At 42.5% G+C, this 25,618-nt stretch overlaps 1 protein-coding gene across 10 annotated transcripts in view; it reads right to left on the reverse strand.

Annotated features, from left to right (window-relative positions):
* The window catches only part of LOC109622630 (potassium voltage-gated channel subfamily KQT member 1), a 601,129-nt gene that overhangs the window by 439,124 nt on the left and 136,387 nt on the right, over window positions 1-25,618 (reverse strand). For all 10 annotated transcript variants that reach the window (XM_062852911.1, XM_062852912.1, XM_062852913.1 and 7 more), the window contains exon 3: window positions 6,931-7,119. In XM_062852911.1, coding sequence (XP_062708895.1) covers window positions 6,931-7,119 — 189 coding nt within the window. The remainder of the gene's footprint in view (window positions 1-6,930; window positions 7,120-25,618) is intronic.

Below are 25,618 nucleotides of genomic sequence, written 5' to 3' on the forward strand. Positions count from 1 at the left end.
TTCTGTAGAATTTCTCTAGGAAAAAAAATATGAAATCCATGTCTGCAAAAATTTTTGGACGAACTATTGTTGGAATCTTTGGATGTACTCCCAAAAGAATGTTTTGTATAAAAGGATCTCCTAGATTAATTTTAAACTAATCTTTGGTAACATTCTGGTATTCTTGCTGATATATTTCGAATTATTCCAGATTGAATTATTGGAGCAATCACGAGGGGAATTCTTACAGGAATACCGTCGTGCGGGGCTACTTTTGAAATACGGGGCTACTTAGGACACTTGAATATGGATTTTTTGAATTTGAAATATCGTTCAAATCTGTTTGATGTCTTTGGAACTATTATGACGCACTATTTTCCCCTTCATTTGGTTGAAATTGTTTTTCAAACAAACTCTTTATTGCTTGTCAGGAGGCGAAAAAACATCGAATGAATCATAAAAATATACATAACGTATCAGAACATTTGCTCTGTAAGCATTGTTTCTACAGTTCATAAATTTCAAAGGGTTGCTCAATTCGTGCAAGAAGTATCGACGTAGCATATACAATCGAATATTTATATGGATACACAATATAAATGACCGTTTCACCTAAATAAAGGAATGATGACCCCCAGACAGCCTTTAAGTCTATATTAAAATATCACGCTGCTCATAATACCAAAGGTAGCACAGAACCACCTAAAAACGCATATATTTATTGAAATCATGTATGATATAGTATACAACAGTATTAGTACAAAGTAGTATTCTAAATAAACCCGGAATTTTAACTGCAGTTTTGTTTTAATTATGAATGTCCAAAGTAGCCCCCCTCTGGTTCTATATGATGTGTCTCCGATTGATGTATGGACAACTTTTTTGTTTATGAATGGATTTAGTTCAAATTTTGCATGCATCCTACATACATACTCACAATTATTATGTGTAAAAATTGTGGAAATACATTCACTACTCTGGGAGTTATTATGTCATAAAGTTGGAAAACCATTAAAAAGTGTATAAAGAAGCCCCGCACGACGGTATATAAAGAAATCCCTGAAGAAATCTCTGAAGGAACACTTACAGATATACCTAAAAGAATTTCTGCTGACGGGAATCCCTGCACACTTCCAAAAAAAACTTGTAATATTATGTCATTTAACGCCGACATATAGCAGCGAGCAAAATGACTTAAAATTAGGTATGATCTTAATTTTACAAGATGTCTAAAAGAGCTGATTCATGCAATTTTACTAGACGCATTCCCATTCACATAACCTCAAAGACGAAAGACGTTTATTAATCACCATTCCCCCCAGTCATTAATTTCGAATTATGTAAATAAATAAACAGAATTCAATCCAGAATCATTTTTTTATTTCCTTAATGCCGTACCAAACGTATTACACAATTTCACAAACCATTCTCACATTATTCCTGTCGGCTGCGGAGTCTTCTTGAATCCTCTCAATTCCTCTTCCGCTTGTTGAATACCAGGCACATACCACTTTTGCACATAACAGCATCCGTAGCAATTCTTATGTATGTTCTCAGAATCATCCTTATAAATGATCACCAATCTCTTGAACATTTTTCAAACTTTGCTCTAAAAACTGACTGCGACATTTTTTTTTGAATTTTTTCCTGACTATTTGTTGACATCTCTCCGGGTTGGAGATGCCGGAAAACAATTCAATCATCATTCGTGTAAAATTCAATCACTTTCTCCTGATATATAGGTTGTGGATCAAAATAACGAATGTTGACAAACAAAAATGTGTTTGATTTGTTGTGATTGGCAGAATTCTGACGATTCAAGATTCATTTTGGTGTTTACAGCATTCACGACTTAAAAATAAAATACATTTCAATTTAAGTCATGGTTCTTTCTGTCATCTTTGATGATTATGTCAACATGAAAATTGAGATTTTCTTAGTGTGTGGAGAAATTCCTGGAGGAATTATCGAAAAAAGCACTGGAATGTCTGGTGAAACCCGTAGAGGAATTTTTGAAAAATTCTCTGAAGCAATAAATGATGGAATCACTGAAGGAAACTATGGAAAAATTCGTGGAGGAATTCGCCCATGCATCCTTGCAGACGTATCTGTAAATATTTTTGAAGGAAACGTGGGCTGAATTTTTGAAGCATTTCTTGGAACAAGCTCTACAACCATCACTATCGGAATCCTGCAAGATGCCCATGAAAGAAATCACGAAGGAGAAACTCCTGAAGAAGTTCTTTTTGGAATTTTTGAAAAAAAAAATCCCTGAAAAGTTCCTGAATAAATGCCCAAAAGAATTTCCGAAGTTTCCTTGAAAGAACTCCTAAAGAAATCCCAGGTATTTTGTTTTTGGCATGACGTTTGTTTAATTTTTCTAGTGAAAATTCATGCAGCAGTAGCACATAACTGCACTCGATAGTAGCATATGGTTCACATGGTCCAGTTCCGGTAAATCTTGAAAATTTGTTTTTGTGTTCCATGAATAAACATCACAAAATTAGGCATTCAACCAAGCTTGTTTTTTGGTAAAATTCTATGATAAAATTGAAGTGGTTCTCTTGAAAAAATACTTGGCGAAATGTCCTGTGGTTCTTGACTAAAAAGTTTGATAATTGTGGATAAAAAACTTTAGAATAGTTTATTTTTTGTGATATTTTTTCTGAAACTTTTAACCGTTATGTGGCCGGCAAACTTTTTGCTTTTTTCTACACCGTGTATTTTAAATAGGTGCTGGGTACCCGGGTACCCTGCCGGCCACATAAGAGTTAAATATAGATAATCTTTGATTTGGCTCGATTTATCTGGTGGTCAGAGAAGGCCCGATTAGTTAGACACCTAAGAAAGGCGTGTAAGACCTTTACGGCCTCCCAGGCCCAGGTTTCAGAAGAATTTGGGTGTTTTTAGTGGAAGGGTTAAGTCCATTAATTAATTAATTAAAAAGATGTGTTTTGTCAACGTTTAGGCACCACAAAGATGAACAGGAACAGACTCACCAAACTGTATGAATTCAAGTACTCTCGAGACGAAATTGTTAATTTCCACTTCCGAAAATGAGAACGAATTCCAGCACCCCGATGAAAATAATACAAACTCACAACAAGCACACGTTGAAGCAAAATGGGTTGGCCGACCGAAATTCAATCGAAACGTCGCACGTCGTGCGGACAAGGTGCATACTCTTTGAGACGAAGGTGTTTGAGTTCGAAATCGATGGCACACATTCTCAAGTAGAAGCGGAAGAATTGGGATGCGGAATACAAGGAGTGCATCCTGGTTAGTTTCGATGAGCTAATCAACGCCTAGTAGCTTCATACGATCTCATGGAAAAGGATGTCTACAAAACCCGAGTAGTAGATTTCATGGACCTAGTCTTGTCACCATATCCATCGTACCAAAAAAAATGCGACATCATCTACGCTTACCTTCTTCCTTCATCAACGCTACAGCTGACTAGCAATGCTTTTTCTTTGCAAGTCTTCTGAGTAGTCTCACTGCTAGACAAGCTGCTAGATGACTGTCATCCAGTACGGCTGAAATTGGTTGAGTAGCGTTGCATGGCGTAACAAACCTAAACATAGCACGCCATGTAAGGCGTAGAACAAAAATTCATGCAGTCAAAACTTCGTATTTAATCGTGTGGTTCATGAAGAAGAGGCGATCGCTACTGTTGGGTGTGGTTGGTTCTACCTTGAACGAGGGTGCGTTTGCGTTTATCTTTTAAAGTGAAGGTTAGAGCGAATATCGTTCAACTATCATGACAAAGTACAACTCTGCGTTGATCAACTGTCTTAGTCCGGGACACGGGTGCAGTCAGTTGCCATGAAGAGTAATCCCAGACAACCAGTAATCGTATAAGATGTTGCTTAAGATGATAACGTGGAGGCCATATGCGAGCATGCCGGTGACAAACAGTGCTGACCGGTGCCAGCCGGAGGGTCTATCGTAAGACACGTCGACGTCAAAACGACGAAATTAAACGGTGTACCTACTTGAACATACCGTTTACATGCGCCAACCCGAGAGATACAAAGTCGATGAAGAAAGGTCGGTTTGCCGATTCAGGAGCCTGTACGGCCTGGAACCATCAGCATGCATTGCGTATAGCATCGTAGAGTTAATTCAGTACGAATGGTTCGGCTGCGTATACTCTGATATACGACTGTGACAAAAGCATTGTGACACTAACGGCGAAAGAAGGTTGATTCCTTTCGAAAACGATTCAAGAATAATTTTCCGTGAAGGAACCTCGGAGACATCATTCCCTGTTTTTGGCGTGTAAGTTGAGAGAAGCGCATCTGGGTTCCAGCTCTGAATGTATACTTGATACGAAAGAGAAGACGATGGATCAACTGCCGAAAATTATCGACTACATGTGGTTGATTGGAGGTCTTCTGTTCGAAATTGTATACATGTGGCCTGACATTTCTGTAATTATGTCTATTCCAGCATAAAAATCCAGCTGCATGCCAGAATACTCAAGATTGTTCAGAGGCCAAGATTCTTCCAAAATGCTTATACCAAAGTATCCAAAGAAAAATCCATCCAAGATCCTAAGAAAGATATCCCCAGAAAGCACGCAGAATCATGAGAGTAATTCCCGCAGAAACACATGAAACATGAAAGTGACTAATCCAGAATCCTGAGAAAGATTCCACCAGAATTCTGAGAGTGATTTCCTAAGAATCCTGTCAGGAGGATCTCCCATAGTTCTGAGATGGGTTTTCTTGAAATGTAGTTGGATTTTCCTAGGAATCATGAGAGGGATTTTTCCATGATCCTAAGTTTCTCCCTGATTCTCTACAGTCCTTACAGGGATTTCTTTACAATCTTGAGATGAGGGATCTTCTTAAGAAGTCTGAAAGGGATTTTCAAACAATCTCGGATAGGATAATCTCAGAATTTTGCGACAAATATCCCCCAGAATCTGAAGACACTTTCCAGCCGAATCCTGTATAAGATTCTCCCAGAATGTTTGAATGGATTTCCTTAAAATCGTGAAAGAAAAGTTCTCTTATAATCCTGAAACGGATTATCCAGTGAGGCATTTATCTGAAATCCTGAGATTCCTCCAAAATCCTGAGAGAAATTACCCCAGAGTCCTGAAACGTATTTCCTCAGAATCCTGAGACAGGGGTCTCTCAAAATTTTCAGACGATCTCCTCCAAAATTCTGAAAGGGACTCGTTTGGAACTCTCAGTGCAATTTTCTCAAAATCCTGAGAAGGATTTCCCCAGAATCCTAAGACGTAATCTCATAGAATGCTAATTGGACTTCTTTTTCAGAAATATGAGAGACATTCCATAAAATTTTGAAAAGGACTTCCAAAGCACCCAGAGAGGGTCTTTCCAGGAACTATGTGAGGAATTCTAACAGAATCCTCAGACAGCTTCTTGCAGAATCCTGAATAAGATTCTCGTAAAATTTTGGAGAATTCCTCAGAACCGTGAAAGGGGAGTTCTTCAATAATTCTGAGACGGATTCCCTCACAAATCCAATGTGGGATTTATCTGGAATCCTGAGAGTGATTCCTCCAAAATTCAGAAAGTTTGGTTCCATTATCTTGAGAGGGATTTCCTCAGAATCGTGAGATGAGGTATGAGGTATTTTTTAAAATCTTGAGACAAATTGCTCCAAAATTCTGTTAGGGATTCTCCCAGCATTCTGAGATTTGCTCAGACTCCTGAGATGAATACCTCCAGAATTTTAAGAATGATTCTTGCTTATCTGGAATGCCTGGAATATCTGGAGTATCTCCAGGTCTCCCCAGGTAAATTCCTCCAAGTAACGGAAGAGTTAGCCAAGAAAAATAATATAGAAAAATATTATATTCATTCTGGAAGCGACTCGTCTTGCCCCAAAATACCTTAACACTTAGTATTCTCTGACATCCTGAAACCAAAATCCTATCTGAAATTCATCTGCAATTTCCAGCGATTGATGTTCAACAGCTATAAACAAAACGTTAGCATCAAAAATCCCAATGCGATGCGGAAGCACCAGTCCCATCAGCTATGTATTTATGCGTGGCTCACTGATTCACCGCACAAAGACGGCTCGGCGGCGGCACTGACAAACAAAACCAGATCCGGATCCGGTGGTCAATGGATTGGGAGAAATGCAAACCGGAAACACCATTAGTCGGGCTTGGTTGAATGTCAAACAATGCGGAAAGGGTGTTGTTCTAGTCATCTGGTATGGTGGGGGCATATCTGCTGAATCGTTAATGGCAAACAGCTACTTTGTGGCTATCCATGGCATGGTAGCGGGCGGTTAGTGTTTATGGAAATTCACTTAGAAGTTTATTGCGCGTCGCCATGGCTGGTGTATAATTGATTTAGTCGATGGCAGAAGTTTCTCTGGATTTCCCCTGGGATCCTTGTTGCAAAAGTTCGCGTAGATGCAGAAGCATAACCTGTCCGGAGCCGCAGCCCCCGGTAATGATAGTATCCAGTTGATGGCGGAGGAAAAAGTTCGGTGTGAGTAATTTATTTATCGCTTATGATTTGTTGCTCGTTTGCTGAAGTGAGTGCGGCGGTTGTTGCCTCGAGGTTTCAAGCGAACGGATTTTTTTTCAGAGCAAAACAAAAAAAGCACAACGCTGACAGCGGCTGTCATCATTAATACGATATCCTTTTCTTCGCCGACTGGTGGGTAAACATTTTTTGATTTATGACCACATTCTAAGAAGTGGCGTGGGTTGGTTGCCGAAGGTACCGTCTGACGACGTAGGGAGGGCAAATATTTGCGGATGCGTTACGTCTTGCGGGAGGAAAGTCCTTTTTTCAACGCTGCCAATTCCGCGAAGATTGAGGTCGCAGTGTAAAGAAAAAGACTTATCTAATCCGGAGCAGAGCAGACGTTATTGCAATGACTGATTCGCGAATTGACGAAAGAAGCAAAACTTGGCACTTTTATGTTATGTATCATTGGATTCGGAATACTTACACAAGTACATGGTAGAAAATCGCTCTGAAGCCCCGCGGTCGTTCCAGAAAGTTGTAGACCCTGCTCTGTAGCCGCCTATAACGGGCATCACGTCGTGAGCCGCGGTTATAGTTGAGCGGCTTCCCCAGCAGTGACATTCGTGGACGCGCAAGCCGGTCGGCCCTATTTTTGTCCGATAGTTTGCACGCACTGGAATGGAAGAAAGAAAGGACAATGGTTATTGAAAGTTTTTCGGAATTTTTGTGTTCATGTTTGATTGGAAGGGATGTTGAAATCTAGGCTTCGTGGTTTAATTGCAACCGCTTCTGATTTGTATGTAATAAGTCCTGGGTTTAATCTTTGACCAATTTGTTTATTTCTACTTTGCAACTTTCTGTTTGATTTCGCACTCTTCTCTACGTGTTCAGCTTACATATGTACATGCACTGGAGTCTCTTTCAGGACATGAACTGGGGGTACATTAAATAACAATGTGCATGAGCCTCCCTTATCGTTACACCTGGAGATCACCACAGCAGACGGAATCTCAAATCGACCACGTTCTGATAGACGGACGGCACTTCTCCGACATTATCGACGTCAGGACCTATCGTGGCGCCAACATCGACTCCGACCACTATCTGGTGATGGTCAAACTGCGCCCAAAACTCTCCGTCATCAACAATGTACGGTACCGGCGACCGCCACGGTACAACCTAGAGCGACTGAAGCAACCGGATGTCGCCTCAGCATACGCGCAGAATCTCGAAGCCGCGTTGCCAGACGAGGGCGAGCTCGATGAGGCCCCTCTAGAGGACTGCTGGAGTACAGTGAAAGCAGCCATCAACGACGCAGCCGAGAGCACCATCGGGTACGTGGAACGGAATCGACGAAACGAATGGTTCGACGAAGAGTGCAGAACGGTTTTGGAGGAGAAGAACGCAGCGAGAGCGGTAATGCTGCAGCAAGGGACTCGACAGAACGTGGAACGTTACAAACAGAAGCGGAAACAGCAGACCCGCCTCTTTCGGGAGAAAAAGCGCCGCCTGGAAGAAGCGGAGTGTGAAGAAATGGAACAGCTGTGTCGTTCCCAAGAAGCACGGAAGTTCTATCAGAAGCTCAACGCATCCCGCAACGGCTTCGTGCCGCAAGCCGAAATATGCAGGGATAAAGACGGAGGCCTCTTGACGGACGGACGTGAGGTGATCGAAAGGTGGAAGCAGCACTTCGATCAGCACCTGAACGGCGTGGAGAACGTAGGCACGGGAGCCCACGGCAACGGAAGGAACGACGACGCCAGTGCAGCGGAGGACGGAAATGAACCAACTCCCACGCTGAGGGAAGTTAAGGATGCCATTCACCAGCTCAAAACCAACAAAGCAGCTGGTAAGGATGGTATCGCAGCTGAACTCATCAAGATGGGCCCAGAAAAGTTGGCCACCTGTCTGCATCGGCTGATAGTCAGGATCTGGGAAACCGAACAGCTACCGGAGGAGTGGAAGGAAGGGGTGATCTGCCCCATTCACAAGAAAGGCGACCATTTGGAATGTGAGAACTTCAGGGCGATCACTATTTTGAATGCTGCCTACAAAGTGCTATCCCAGATCATCTTCCGTCGTCTGTCACCAAAAACAAACGAGTTCGTGGGAAGTTATCAAGCCGGCTTCATCGACGGCCGGTCGACAACGGACCAGATCTTTACCGTACGGCAAACCCTCCAGAAATGCCGTGAATACCAGGTCCCAACGCACCACCTGTTCATCGACTTCAAAGCGGCATACGATAGTATCGACCGCGCAGAGCTATGGAGAATCATGGACGAAAACGGCTTTCCTGGGAAGCTGACTAGACTGATTAAAGCAACGATGGACGGTGTGCAAAACTGCGTAAGGGTTTCGGGTGAACTATCCAGTTCATTCGTATCTCGCCGAGGACTGCGACAAGGTGACGGACTCTCATGTCTACTCTTCAACATCGCGCTGGAAGGTGTGATGCGACGAGCCGGGCTCAACAGCCGGGGAACGATTTTCACAAAATCCGGTCAAGTTGTGTGCTTTGCGGACGACATGGACATTATCGCTAGAACATTTGGAACGGTGGCAGAACTGTACACCCGCCTGAAACGCGAATTTGATTGATTTGTCTTTATTAGAGAGACTTTCAGCCCTTGGCTGGTTCGTCTCTTTCCTGAGAAAGGTGAGCCAGAGGGGCTCACCTGGTAAAAAGCTACAAAGTCTGGCAGTTTACATATCATTCGGGTATGTGAGGGCCCAGAGGGGGCCCCCGGGGAGAAAAAATACATTTCATTTTTGTCAAAGATTTTGTTTGCTGCTGTCCGTTTTCCTTCGGTTTATGGTGCCGGTGCTCACCGGGGGAAGGGGGTTGTATGCCGGTCAGGTTGTCCGTCCTATCCTGTGGGGTCCTGGGAGCCAGCGGCTCGCCACGGGCCATTCCGGCCAGGGTTGACACGAAGTCCGTTTCCGACTGGTTAGCCGGGTTGGGTGTGGTTGGGTACGATGTTCCAGGCGCCTTACAGCTCGCCTCGGGCCGTTCACGGCCGGGGTTGGCCTCGAAGAGCTTCTTGGTGCGTTGGATGGCTCCTCCCCATGGGGGGCCATTGAGGATCCGTTGGGACCGCGAGGTAGGCGGAGTTGTTTGTTGGCGGTTTGTTGAGAAGGGGGTGGGGCTTACCACTCGGATCCCGGGATCCCGAGAGGTCCGAGGTGCCCACCGGTGGTCCACGGTTCTTCGCTACTGGTGCCGACCTTGAGGGTCGCTGTGGTTGGTGGTATGCTGGTGGGTGGGCCTTACCGCTCGGATCCCGGGAGACCCCGAGAGGTCCGAGGTCCTGAAACGCGAAGCAGCAAAGGTCGGACTGGTGGTGAATGCCTCAAAAACAAAGTACATGCTGGTAGGCGGAACCGAACACGACCGGATCCGTCTGGATAGTAATGTTACGATAGACGGGGATACTTTCGAGGTGGTGGAGGAATTCGTCTACCTCGGATCCTTACTGACGGCTGACAACAACGTGAGCCGTGAAATTCGGAGGCGCATCATCAGCGGAAGTCGAGCCTACTACGGGCTCCAGAAGAAACTGCGGTCGAAAAAGATTCACCCACGCACCAAATGCACCATGTACAAAACGTTAATAAGACCGGTAATCCTCTACGGGCACGAGACATGGACCATGCTCGAGGAGGACCTACAAGCACTCGGAGTTTTCGAGCGACGCGTGCTAAGAACGATCTTCGGCGGCGTGCAGGAGAACGGTGTGTGGCGGAGAAGGATGAACCACGAGCTCGCTGCACTTTACGGCGAACCCAGCATCCAGAAGGTGGCCAAAGCCGGAAGGATACGTTGGGCAGGGCATGTTGCAAGAATGCCGGACAACAACCCTGCAAAGCTGGTGTTTGCAACGGATCCGGTTGGCACAAGAAGGCGTGGAGCGCAGAGAGCACGATGGGCGGACCAGGTGGAGCGTGACTTGGCGAGCATTGGGCGTGACCGAGGATGGAGAGCGGCAGCCACAAACCGAGTATTGTGGCGTACTATTGTTGATTATGTCTTGTCTTAATGATGTGGAACAAATAAATGTATGTATGTATGTGCATGAATTAAAACAGGATTAGGACAGATTTTGCTCTTGGGGTTTGAGCCAAGGGGGTTTGTATGAGTTTCAGGAGGGTATTATACATTCTATGGGGTTTCAGGAGCATTTTATGGGGCTCCAGGGGGCTCGAAGTGGTTTCACGGAGATTCTGGTGTATTTCAGAGGCATTTCAGAGACGTTACAGGGGTGTCCAGAAGTTTTTCAAAGGGTTACATACAGGTTTTAGAGCGCTTCAGATGGGATTCAGATTTGCTTCAGGGGGTTTGAAGACATTTCATGGGTGTTTTAAGGGGTTTAGGAGCGTTCCATAGGGATTGAAGGAGTTACCTTGAGACGTCATGAAACGTCATGCAACACCCTGAAACGCTGCAAAACATTCCTGAAACACACATGGGAACCTCCCTAATTTCCCTGAGAGTCCCTTAAAATCTTAAGTGTTTCTGAAAGACCTTTGGAAACTCTCAAGTTCCTTCAGAGCCCCTGGAGCACTGTGTCCATACATTCCCTACAAAAACAGTTCGCTGCTCTACTGTAATAAGCTTTAAGGTTGACGTAGTTTGTCTGGTTTAGGTATACTGGAACCTCTTTTATGCACATGGTTGAGACTGTATAAATTAAAAATGTGCATAAATTAAAAAAGGCATAAAAAGAGGGAAAATTATGCATAAATTAAGTTTGGGCTTTCATTAGAAAATCTAGTTCGCGAGAATGGGTCTTGCTCCTGGACTGTTGAGGTCGGGCCAAGGGAGTTTCCAGAAAGTTCCCAGAGAGCCCAAAAAGGGGGTTCCAAGGGGCTTCAGAGGCGTTTTAAGGGGTTGTTTCGGGGGATTAGAGGGGCCTTTTTAGGGTGTTCTGTCAAGATTTGGTGGTGTTTTCATAGGATTACGGGGAATTCTGGGGTATTTCAATAGTATTAAGTGGGTTTCAGGGGCGTTTCAAGGGGCTTAAGGGGCAATCCAAGGGAACTCATAAGCCTTTTAAGGGCGTTGCAAGAGGTTTGAGTGGCGTTTTAAGGTATTTCAGAGTCCGCTCTGACACTGAAATGCCTCAAAAACCCGTTAAACCTCCCGGGGACCCCAGGTAACGCACCAGAGGCTTCGAAACCCCCTGAGAACTCCTCCATAACGCTTCCGTAACGCCTCTACATCCGGCCGAAAATGCTCTGAAACGTCTTGAAATGCCTCCAAAATCCCCCTTAAACTCCCTCGGACCCCATGTAACGCACCTGAGACGCTCCGAACCCCCCCGAAAACTCCTCCGTAACGCTTTCGTAACCCCTCTCAATCACACAGAAAATGGTCGGAAACATTCTGAAATGCCCCCAATATTCCCCTTAAACCCCGTAGGACCCCATGCAACGCACCTGAAAGGCTCCAAACACCCCGAAACTCCCCCGTAACACTTTCGTAACGCTTCTAAATCCCGCAGAAAATGCTCTGAAATGTTTTCAAAATCCCCCTTAAACCCCCTCGGACCCCATGTAACGCACCTGAGAGGCTCCAAACCCCCCAAAAACTCGCTTTCGTAACGCCTCTTAATCCCGCAGAAAATGCTCTGAAACGTCCTGAAATGCCTTTACGTCAAAATTCCCCTTAAACCCCTTCGGACGCTATGTAACGCACCAGAGAGGCCCCAACACCACCACCCCCTCCACCCGAAAACTTCTCCGTTACGCTGTCGTAACGCCTCTTAGCCACGCCAAAAATTCGAGAAACATTCGAAAATGCCTCCAAAATCCTCCTTAGATCCTCTCGGACCCCATGTAACGCACCTGAGAGGCTCCAAACCCCCTGAAAACTCCTCCGTTACGCTTTCGTAATGCCTCTTAATTTCGCAGAAAATGCTCTGAAACGTCCAAAAATGGCTTCAAAATCCCCCTTAAACCCCCTCGGACCCCATGTAACGCAACTGAGAGGCTCCGAACCCCACGAAAACTCCTCGTAACGCATAAGTAACGCCTATGCATCTCGCTGAAAATGCTCGGAAACGTCTTGAAATGCCTCCAAAATCCCCCTTAAACCCCCCTCGGACCCCATGTAACGTATCTGAGAAGCTCCGAACACCCCGAAAACTCCTCCGTAACGCCTCTGAATCACGCCAAAAATGGTCTGAAACATTCAGTAATGGCTCAAAAAATTCTCCTTAACCAAACCCCTTAAACGCCTCTGAAACCAGCCTAAAATGCTCTGAGACTTCCTGAAATGACTCCGAAACCCCCTTAAGACCCACTCGGACCCTATGTAACGCACATGAGACCTTCGGAAACATCCAAAAACGGACATGGAACCCTCCTTTGCTATCCTCTGTTAACACCCCTTGGCCTCCGTTGCAATAGTTTCCATCATTATTAAATATTCTTATGCACAACATTCACAGTAAAACCGCTCAGCACTAAAATGTGTAAGCCCTACTCATAAGTGCATAATTTCCAGACCACACAAAAATGTGTTACAGTTACACATTCTCAAAAACAGCTCGTACACTCGTCTAGATGCGAAATGTTGATATTTTTTTTTTGTTTTCCAAGGTCACTAGTAAACCTAGCTAGATTGCTGTACAAAAATTTTTGCGGATTTAACGATTTTGCGGACACAGGAGCTGATTTTGTGAATGTGCAAGGGTTACACATTTTTGGTGTAGTCTGGAAATTATGCACTTTTGTGCTGAGCGGCGTTAGCGTGTTGGTTCTGAGTAGCTATCCCTCTTTTTATACAGGGCATAAAAAAAAGGTGCATAAATTAAAAGTGCATAAAAATAACATGCATAAAAAGGGGCTGTCCATAAACCACGTGGTCATTTTTTTGGGACTTCCCATTCCCCCCCCCCCCCCCGCGTGGTCATTAGTCCATACAAATTTTTTTATTCGTCCATACAAAATGGTCATTGGGCGAACCCCCCCCCCCTCGTGACCACGTGGTTTATGGACAGCCCCAAAGAGGTTTTAGTGTATTTTTTTTCGAAATAAAGGTATTGTTCGTGCAGTTGAAAATCGGAGTTTTTGACACGCGAAAATCGATTTTTCTCCTAAACCGTGTGTCGGACGTACGTCGGGCACAGTGCGGTGGATAAAGGACCAAGTTCGCTGTCCAGCGCACTACGCCCGACGTTAGGTTTCACGTATGGACTTTGAGAAAATTCGATTGTCGGGTGTGGGGAAACTTCGGGTTTCAACCGCGACGACAATATGATGTTTTGAGAGAAAAATTGGAAGCAGTGCTGTCATTGTTACTCAAGGTTTTCAAAAATCCGGGGGCCCTATACTTGCACGTTCTCATGGAAATGATTTCATTATTGCTCCCTAAGAGCAGTATTTTGAATATTTGACCAAGTTATTTCTAAAGGATTCTTCGGAGGGAACTCCAAATAGACTTCTGAAGTGATTTCTAAATGAATTTCTAGACGATGAAATCTCCGGAGGTATTCTTGAGATGAATCCTGAAATAATAACCGAAGGAGTTCAAATGGAACTTCTGAAGAAATCAAAACAGGATTTTTGAAGACATACCTTAACAACTCCATGAGAAACTCCTGGTGGAATTCATGAAAGAATCTATTCAGAATATTCCCCGAGAGTCTCCTAGACGATATTCTTAAGTAATTCTTTTAGGAATCCTTGGAGGAATCTCTGAAAACATTTCCTGAAAAGTCTTATGTGAAATTTCTAAATGAATCCATGCAAAATTCTATGGAACAAATGAACAGACGTAACGCTCTTTAAAAGGGCTTTGCTTATACATTTAACGATGAGGCGCTCGTACCCGATCGCTTTGACGTTTGCTAGTGTACACGTTGCTGAATGACGCAAACGAAAATAACAGGACATTCGAAAGTGAAAGGACATGGGGCAAAACTTTTAATGAGTGTTCATTGAAAGTTACTTCTGTGTGTCCGTAGAAGTATGTTTTGAATGTTTTTTAAATGAATTCCTGAAAGAACCCAAGGAAAAACTCCATGAGCTGTCTAGAGAGGAAATCCTGCAGGAATCTCTTTGAATATAAATAAAGAAATGCCCGGAGAAATCACATGTCTATGTTGCCCTTTACAGGCTTGTACGAATTTGTTGGTACGACTTAACGTACTGGAAAAATCTAGAAAATTATAAGATGCAGAATGTCGACTAATTGGCAAATTGATAGATGAAATTATGAAAAAAAAATCGCGTTCTGGTGGGATTCGAACCCACGACTCCGTGACTGGTGCTTTAACCAACTAAGCCATAAAACAGATAACGATTCTGCGGAATGGAAAGCCAAACTAACTCCCAACTCCCCAAGGTAGTCGTGGGTAGCCGAATCCCACCAAAACGCGATTTTTTTCACAATTTCATCTCTCATTTTGTCAATTAATCAATACTCTGTGTCTTTTACTTTTCAAGTTTTTCCCAGTACCCGAAGAAATATCGGTGTTACGTTTGTAAATAGTTGTGAACATTATGTCAGTTAATTTTCTATTTTATACTGTGGTTTGTGCATCTCACCCTGAAATTTAATGTGCATTTGTAGTGCTTGAAACATTTCGGGAGCGATCCAGTACATAACACGCAAGTCGTCCCCTAACACGGACATCAAATTGTAGACGGTTTGGTGTTGTTGCCCGAATCAGGATGCCCCCTTAGGATTAGAAATTCCTAGACAAAACACAAGCTATGTAAGTAACCAACGCTGCGAACAAGAAGGCAATCCGCCAGAAGAAATACGATTACAGGATTGACTGATGGACCAAGAACAAAAATGTAACCTTGCCATCCTGGGATTGGACTACGTTGTCTATTTAGATAACTGGGCACAAATTAATGTTATGTGTTGCATGTTTGTATTTTGTGCATTTGTAATGTTTCATTTTATTTTTCGTATCTAGTTCCCAACTAAATTAGATCAGATCAACTAAATTAGATTAGATCAGACCCCACTGACATGGACAATAAAATGCGCATTTGTAGGGTTATGTTAGAAGTTGTCCAAATTGTGTAACTCATCGTGAGCACAATGCATTTGTAGTGTTCCGCACAATTTTTTCGTAACATCGGTTAAAGTTCTGTATAAATTCCTGAATAAATCCTGCTGGAAGTGTTTCTAGAAAAAGCCCTGAATACAATTCTTCGAGAATTTGCAATGGAATCCCTGGAAACCCTGAATTTCTCAAGGAAACCCGATTAGGAAGAATTTCTTAAGAAACCGATATAGGAATTGCAGAAATAATTAAGGGTGGAATTTCTGAAGATCTTTTGGATTTCCTGGATGAATTCCTCTAAGAATCCTTGAAAGAATATCGGAAGCAACTGCTGGAGGGATTTGTATAATAATCCTTGGAAATTTTTGCAATACATTCCTGGAGAAACTTTCGAATAAATTCATGGAAGATTTTCTGAAAGAATCCCTGGAGGAATATCTCAAAGAATGCACGATGCACTTTCAGCAGGAATTTTAAACAAGCTTTCAAAACAATTCTTTAGAGAAATTTCTGGAAGAGTCCCAAAAGCCATTCCTTGCAAAGGAATTTCCAAAGGAAATCTTTTTAAGAATTTTCAAAGTAATTCCTGGAAGCGAAATTTCTTAACCTTCCGATAGTTGCATGTATAGAGCTACTACCCAAGCAACACACATGTTATATAAGAGTTACGACAGCGCAAGTTTTGGTTGTATAGAAGTTTATTTTACGTAATTCTAACATTGTGTTGGAATAACGTCAAATAAACTTCTATACAACCAAAACTTGCGCTGTCGTAACTAATATATAACATGTGTGTTTCTTGGGTAATTTCGGCACTGCAGCCCGAGCAGAAAAGAATAACAACTGAATAACATATCATGGTATTAATCTTAAATACCATTACACCTCGATATGCCCCTCATTAGGCTGTAATAAGAGGCAAAATAGCAAAAACGAATACCCTTATTTAGTATAAGGAACACCTGGAAAATAACAACTTGTTATTTCGATAATGAATGCATACCTAAAATTTCAAGTTCAGTTTTTGTTATTCAAAAGGTATTGAATAACAAAGTTATAACTTTTCTTGCTATTGAATTGAACATTTTTAGATAGCTCTAAGATGTAATAGCAAAACTTGTTCTTTGGTCAATTTCACTGCTGAATAAACAAATACCGCATCAATACCAAACTCTGGTCAAATACCTCCAATTGTTATTATGATGTTCTCGTAAAATTTCGTAGAATAACGTAGCAATTAAAATTGTTGGTATAAGAGCACAGGTTGCTCTTTGCATGGCATTTGGAAGGTATTCCCCTCTGCTCGGGAGTCTTGGGGAATTAAAACGATAGTTTTAGATTTTTCCCAACGTTTCGACTCGTATAAGAGTCTTCTTCAGGGGATAGAAGAAGACTCTAGTACGGGTCGAAACGTTGGGAAAAACCTTAAACTATCGTTTTACTTCTCCAAGACTGCAGTTCCGAAATTAGTAGCTCTATAGATCATAACAGTCGAACTCTCCTTATTCGGACAGTTGTATGGTCAGTAGGCCTGTCCAATTTTCAAAAAATGTTCTCTGATTCTATTGCCACCCTCATGTTTTGATTGGAATCCAAAACGAAGTAAAAATTTCAGCCAAATCCATTGAAATTAGGAGGTGCATCAAATCATAGAGTAGGCATAGAGTATCTTCGTGCCTGTCACACGATACCCAGCCAACACGAAGTCGTATATGATGTAGAATAGAATGCTAAAGTGAAGACCATATGCGTACGTGCTTCCATTTAACCGCGTGTAAAGTGTATGCATATCGCCTCCACTTTAGTATCTTATTCTACATCATATGCGATCGTCTGTTGGCTGGGTATACACATGCAAAATGGCCATTGGCAGAGGAAGCTCTCAGTTAAAAACTGTGGAAGTGCTCATAGAACACTAAGCTGAGAAGCAGGCTTTGTCCCAGTGAGGACGTTACGCCAAGAAGAGAGAGAGAGAGAGAGAGAGATCAAATCAATTTTGATCCAATCAAAATATAAGGTTGCACTTGAGAATCAAAGAACAATTTTGAAAAAGTGGACAGGTCTAATGGTCAGTCACCAACCACCACCATCATGCCGACGTTGTGTACAACAAGAGAGCTTTCATCAACGTGTTGAAATAAAATATACAAATCCCTGAATAATTTATGAATGAAAATTAGAGAAAGTATCTGAAGAAATTCAAATTTTCTGACGGAATAGCTGGAAGAATTTCTTAGGAAGTCCATACAACGTTTTGTAATGGGAGAATCCTTGGAGAAATTTATGAAGACCCAGCCTTTAGAAATGCTGCTCTGGAAGTATTTCTCAAGAAATCGCTGGATCCAGTAATATTTTCTAAAACAGTGTGGAGCGGACCTAGTATGATGGTTAAAGCACGTGACTATCACGCCGAGGACCTGGGATCGAATCCCACTCCCAACAAACGCAAAAAATAATACAGTTAAAAAAGTTTTAAATTCTTAAACATTTCTTGACGAAATTTCTGGAAAAAAACTCTAAGGGAATTTCTGGATGAATCTCTGAAGAAATCCAAAGAAGTTTTTGAAAAATTTTTGTTGGCGAAATTTGGCAAGGAATCCCTGGAAGAAATTCCTGGAAAAATCTTTCGAAATCCTTCTGAGCACTCCCTGAAGAAATTTCTGAAACAATTCATGGGGAAATTTCAGTAGATTTTCCAAAAAAAGATCATTGGGAACATTCTGAAAGAATCCCTAGTGAAATTTCTGAAGGAATCCTTGGATAAATCCTTTAAGAAAGTTTCCAAATAAATAATTCCAGGAGGAGTCGTTTGAGAAATTTCTGCAGGCATTTATGAAAGATTTTTAGAAGATTATCTGAGAAACCCCCTGAAGAATTTCTGAATGAATCTCGTAAGGATTTTTTAGGAAATCTTTGGAGAAATTTTTGAGTTAATACTCATAGGAATTACTGAAGGAACTGAACGTATTTTATATAAAATCCTTGAAAAAAAAATTGATTTTATACGAAATGGATATTTCTGGAAAAATCTCTAGAGGATTTTTTTTTCAAGAAATTCGAAAAAAAATGATAAAGAATTTGTTGAGAAACGGACATTTTAAAGGAATCTCTGGAGAAATTGAGAAAAAAAATCGTGAAAAAAATACTTGATGGACTTTATGTAGGATTTTCAAAAAAAAAAAAGAAGGAATTCTAAACGAAACTTTAAAGAAATTTCCAAAGAAATATACCAAGCAATTTTTGAAAAAAAAAAGTCCAGGACAAATATCTGAAAACAAGATCTCTGTAAATGCCTTAAATTATTACTTTCTTTTGAGGGATTTTGATGACATCTCAGGAAAATACACCACTCACAAAGATTCTTTTGCACGTGTAAAGGCGCTATTTGGCACCATGAATCTTACAATTGGAAGGAGAAACCAATTTTTGTACATGAATAGAGAGGCACTATAAATTCGTAGTGAAGCGAATCTCCTGCTGGCAATATTTTTTATCTGAAGAGCAGTGTTGGTAAACTCACACTCAAAGCACACTCATGAACCGCTCCCGCGTGAGCAAACTCGCCCGCGATTCTGAATCGTTTTCTCACGCGCGAGAATTTCATGCAAAGTCTCGCACTCACGAGTCAAGCGCCGAAATCTCGTTCGCTTGTAAAACGAATCCAAATCAATTTGAACGGCATTCAATGTTGTTGTACGCTAGATTTACTTTTGTTCCATCATACAATCCTAAAAACTTCGATGTAAACATTAAGCACACCAAGCAATAAAGAAATGAGTGAAATCATGAGTCAACTCATGCATGATTTTTTCGGCGGTGAGTTTGGCGAGTCAAGAATCGCGCGTGAAACAACTCAACCATGAGATTTGAGAATTTGAGTTTTTACCAACACTGCTGAAGAGTTTGTTAACTCAGTGAGTAACTTAGAGTAAACTCGATGACACCACTGGAGGAAAGAAGACAACTGCGTTCTATTGCTTATGATATACTAATGGCCTTTGTAATAGCTAGCCTCGCTACGTGACCATAGTGGACTTGTTTCAGCATTTTTCGGATGATAACTTCAATTTCTTCAATTGTTAAATAAACGTTGATAAACGTTAAAAATTTCATTCAATTCGGTTCACTGACTTCCGAGATATGACAATTCAAAAATTAGTTGTTTAAAAAGAGTGTTCAACCAGAACGGTTTTTACTCCACGACAGATTAACAAATCGAGCTCAAAATTGTATCAATCATGTACATATAATAGGTTAACAAACATGAAAAGTTACAGCATTTAAACGATCAAACCTGACAATACATGTCAATGGTTGCTCCTCCGTGATTGATCTGAGCTGGTACCAATTGCACTGAGATCCAAATAAATAAGGGCTGGGACACTCCACTTATTCTCAGTGCAATTTAAGCAGCTCATAGATTTTTGATCAATAACGGCGCCGGCCACGTCCTTATAGTCTGTTGGGAAGGGAAAGGAATGTTAGAGTGTGCTGGTTGTTGCTACTAAAGACCGAGATCACCTCTGCATCCCCACAACCAGCACGGACTGGGGTATTTGTTAGACGGAAAGGATGGGAGATCTGGGACTCACCGTTGGGTCGGTGATGTGATCTATGGATTGAGGATAATTTATAGTGTTCCTGATAGATTGTGTGGTGAATGTGAAGATCAAGCGGCCCAATTCGCTTTGGTTGCATAACTTGCAGGCGTTATATACACTGTGCTGTGGAAGTTGGAAGGAAAGTAAACAAATTTTTGCAATTCGTTTCTGGTTCTGGTGATGGCTATGAACATATGAATATAATAGAGTTGTATATGCAGAGAAGAGAGAGAGAAAGAGGGAGAGAGAGAGAGAGAGAGAAAGTGGATAGAAAGATACAAAGTAGGATGAAAGGGACGGGCCAGGGATTGAACCCATGACCTTCTGCATACGAATCAGAAGCGGTAGCCACAAGGCCACCAAGATTTAGAAACCAACTGTGATAGTATTTAGTAACTCATTGTGATAACACCTAGCCTTAGTTCATGAACTTCATTCTGTTCGGTAACAGTGTACTGTATAAGACAAGTTAAACTATATAAATTCTCACTCAGCCTTTATTACAAACTGCATATTATAGCTGTATGCTTCCTTTTTGTCACAATTCCTAAGCTGATATTGCAGCTCGTGTGTATTGATACTGTCAACCGATTTATATGGCAAGGCAGGTGTTGTTGGTCTGCGACCTGAACTAGATTCCAAATCGAAGACTCACTTACAAATAATCGACCGTCTTATGTCTTGAACGTATTCTAAATTTCATGCAAGTTGGATTAAATCCTTGATGTGTGAATTTTCCATGCTTAGTGTAACATGCAAAAGCTATAAAATTTCAAAGACACTTTGAAAATGTAATGTCCCTACAAATGTCTTCAGTTTGCCTTCTCTTTTGCGAAATCCCATCGACAGCAAAAACATTTGGACATTACTTGTACTTCCTTTGGCAGGTAGCACCAGCAGCAGAGACGAAAACGAACTTACTGCGGTCGCACTTCATTGAATTTTATTGCCACCAACCACTTTCTGACCGTAATTCCGAGTGACGTTGATAGCCTTTTTCAACGAGCAGAAAATCCCTTGTCTTTTTAGTGCGGCAAATTTATTCAATTTTTCTTGCTTGCTTTTGCTCTACCAACAGAAAAAAAACTGCTACACTCCGAAAAAAAAGGTCAGCATAACTGCTGACGTTCGTTCGGCGAGGATAATGTTACTAACATGAACTGACACACGTACCTTGTTCAGGTCGAATTCACGCTGAAAGCATGGAGTGGAAATACTCCACAGGAGCACTTAAAATTGAATTTTATCGAGATTTCAAGAAATTCGCTTTGGGATTGTTTGCTTTGCCGATTGCCAACCCAGTTTTTTTTTCAAGCCCCACTCCCCAAATACCTACTAGTTCGTGTTACAACAATCCCATTCCACGAGTGAACTCTCGCAAAGCAAGCATTTTCCTGGAAATTGGTTGTTCAATCCGTGCACTTAAGCGTCGTCGCTGGAGGAACTTTTGAAAGTCAATTAATTACTTCGTTTAGCTGAGAAATTGCTCTGCTTAAAACTTTTCCGTTTTCCATGTGTCGTTCGAAATCAACGGCACGGGCGGCCCCCATCCCAGCTCCTTATATGATAAACTCGTAGTAAACTCAATACATATCCAGCTTCTACACATCGCGTGAATATGAGTGCTTTTGTACGCTCGCTCACCTTCAACAGAAACGTAAGCTAATTTATGTGGGCAGAATTCGGCTGCTGTGAAAGAGAACTTGCGAACTTTAGCAAGCTCATAACCTGGTTTGGGATTGGGTAGGTAATGTACGAATTGCTTCCGAGAAATCGGGTTAACTTTCTTCGCTCAACCGTGTGCTTTTCATGCAAATGCGGAGCAGTAAATTCAACGGAAGCAACAACCCGTTGCCCCGGGATGATTTCCGGCATCGGGAAAATGCAAACCACATAATCAAAGAGGAACTGCTGGAATTTCATCATCATTTCGCAGCAGCACACTAAGGGTTGGGGAAACGCATGAGGAAAGGAAATTTTTACTTACTTTATCGCATTGGTTGCGGATATTTTTTTTTTTTTGAGCTGAAGTGGATCTTCTTGTGGCTCCAGTTTTATAGTGAAGTTTTTTAATTTATAAATTCCCTTTTATAAAGATTTTCATTACGTTTGGGATATCCGGTAAAACCTGAGGTCTACAAGCAAAGCAAAGATAACCGTAGACATCGTTGTTGCTACTCCGTGATGGACCAGAACAATCGAAGTTGCACATAGATCAAATAAATGGTGCTTGGGACTAACTACACACTCTCAATGTGCACAATTCGAGAGATCAATATTTGGAAGTCAATAACGGCGCCGGGCACGTCCTTACGGTCATCGGGAAAGGGAAGGAATGTTAGTTCGACAACCATTGCTACTAGAAACCGTAAAATCCACAGCATCTCCATAGTTGTCACGGGAAGGAGTATTTGTTAGTAGAGTACACAGATAAAAATAATGAGATTTACACGTCATGTAAACTTCAAGTAAGTCATGCAAATTTATTGTTATGATAGTTTACATGATATATCATGTAAATTTGTGTTATATGTCAAGTAAACACTCAGAGTCATGTTGAATTACATGACATATAATGGAAGTTTACATGACATTTCATGACTTTTACATGATATGTCATGTAAACTTCTGTGATAGTCCACGCTCCAATTATGTGCATCATATGTCACAGAATTTTACACTCTTTTGTCGATCTGTGTAAGGTAGGATGTGAATCTGGGAGTCACCTATGGCAGGTGATATGATTCACATCGCAGGCACTGATTATATTGAAATACGCGTCGCGATAGTCGTGGAACAAGCTTATTTACCTTACCGATCAGACTAAGGCCGGAGTGGCCTCTGCTGTACATAGTAGCCATCTCCATTCCACTCGGTCCATGGCTGTTTGTCTCCAGTTCCGCACTCTGCGTAGGGTCCGCAGATCGTCCTCCACTTGGTCGACCCACCTGGCTCGCTGCGCTCCACGTCTTCTTGTACCGGTCGGATGACTCTCGAGAACCATTTTAGTCGGGTTGCTATCCGACATTCTGATGACGTGACCCGCCCACCGTAGCCTCCCGATTTTCGCGGTATGGACGATGGTTGGTTCTCTCAGCAGCTGATGCAGCTCGTGGTTCATTCGCCTTCTACAAGTCCCGTCTTCCACCTGCACTCCGCCGTAGATGGTACGCAACACCTTCCGTTCGAAAACTCCTAGGGCGTGTTGGTCCTCTGCACGTAGGGTCCATGTTTCGTGCCCATGGAGGACGACCTGTCTAATCTGCGTTTTGTAGATAGTCAACTTCGTGTTACGGCGAACTTTATTCGATCGTAGAGTTCTGCGGAGTCCAATGTAAGAACGATTTCCTGCCACAATGCACCTCTGAATTTCTCTGCTGGTGTCGTTGTCGGTGGTCACCAGTGAGCCCAAGTACACGAATTCTTCAACCGCCTCGATTTCATCACCGTCGATATGAATTCGGGGTGGCGGGCGTGGTGATTCCTCCCTGGAGCCCTTTGCCATCATGTACTTTGTCTTCGACACATTAATGACTAATCCGATTCGCCTGGCTTCACTCTTTAGTCGGATGAACGTTTCCGCCATCGTCTCAAATTTACGAGCAATAATATCAATATCATCGGCGAAACAAAGCAGCTGAACGGACTTCGTGAAAATCGTCCCACTCGTGTTTATCCCCGCTCTCCTTATTACACCCTCCAAAGCAATGTTGAACAGCATGCACGAAAGACCTTCACCTTGCCGTAACCCTCTGCGAAATTCTAAGGGACTCGAAAGTGTCTCTGATACTCAAACTTCGCACATCACTCGATCCATCGTGGCCTTGATCAATCGTATCAGTTTATCCGGGAATCCGTATTCGGGCATAATCTGCCATAGCTGTTCTCGATCGATTATATCATACGCCGATTTGAAATCAATGAACAAGTGATGTGTGGGCACGTTGTATTCGCGGCATTTCTGCAACACCTGGCGGATGGCGAACATCTGGTCCGTTGTAGCGCGTTCACCCATAAACACAGCAAATAATTTTGTAATATCCAGGCGCGTAATTTCTGGCGAAGTATCCAATTCCGAACGTAATTTTACTCTGTTGCATCGCTTCCCAACAATTATCACACTCACCATGTACACCCTAGTTGGCACTGGAAAATTCAAGAAACCCATTCCAAGAGTTACCTAGGAAACAGTATCATATTTATCATCTACCCTCTAACTCGGTGGAATAGCCGAGTAGGCAAGGGATATGCCTCACAATCAACGGATCAGTGTACGAATCCATGCCAATATTTTTCTTATATATGAATCATCTATCGTTCCGGTTCTAGCGATTGCTAGACCATCTGTCAAGCTGTGGCGGCTTATTTGCTGCGTGGAAGGGATGTAATTTGTACATAACTTTTACGACGTGACTGATGTGCAGCGAAAATGATGTGAAATCACAAGATTTTTTTTGCTGTGAATCCAGCCTGATATTGCCCCACGAACTCTCTTGCAATCGGTGATAGACGGCGGCATAAAATTTTAGAGAGTATCTTGTAGTCAGCGCTCAGTAGTGTGATCGCGCGGTAGTTCCCGCAATCCAACTTAAAAAAAGACACTACACCGTCTTCAGCCAGAGGCTGCACAGACTGAACATTACATACACAAGACAATGGACAACACACATAACACCCAGTGGCCCAATGGAGAATTTTCCGTTTGACGAAAAGTTTTCCCCGACTGGAGCGGGAATCGAACTCGCACTCCGAGGATTACGAAACGCCTAGACGGCTGACGCCGCTAACCGCACGGCCACGAAGCCCACAGACTTGTCGCCCTTTTTGTAGATGGGACACACGATACCTTCCATCCATTCCTCCGGTAATACTTCCTCCTCCCAAATCTTGGTAATGACCCAGTGTAGTGCTCTCGCCTGTGTTTCTCCACCGTATTTTAGAAGCTCGCTTGGTAGTTGATCTGCTCCAGCGGCTTTGTTGTTTTTCAACCGGCCAACCTCCTCCTCAATCTCTTGGAGGTCAGGGGCCGTCCTGTGCACATACTCCTAGATCTGTTACCACGCGACCTTCGGTACTTGCAACGTCGTCATTCAGGTGCTCATCGTAATGCTGCCGTCACCTCTCGACCACCTCACGCTCGCTCGTGAAAATATTCCCGTGATTATCTCGGCACATGTCGGCTTGTGGCACAAAGTCTCTGCCCGAGCGGTTCAGCTTCTCGTAGAACTTTCGTGTGTCCTTCGTAGAACAAGTACAATTTCGATTTTATCGGTCAATTGTTAGAGAGAAAAAAAGATTAATCCACCTATTTAGAGATGATAGTGCCTTTCTCGTCGAATATGTAGTTATGATCTTTCCGTCGACGTCACCGATCCTGAGAATACGCTCAATACGATTTGTAAAAATTGACCCCATGCATGATTTAGATTCACTTCTAAAGACTGTATTTATCCGCAATAATCCGCTGCAACTCTGCAATGGACACATTAAAACTGCTCAAATTTTGCCTGAGAAGATCTTAAGAAGTGTTCATGAACACTGCAAA

This window comes from Aedes albopictus, chromosome 2 (genome assembly GCF_035046485.1).
Source record: "Aedes albopictus strain Foshan chromosome 2, AalbF5, whole genome shotgun sequence".
Lineage (NCBI taxonomy): Eukaryota > Metazoa > Arthropoda > Insecta > Diptera > Culicidae > Aedes > Aedes albopictus.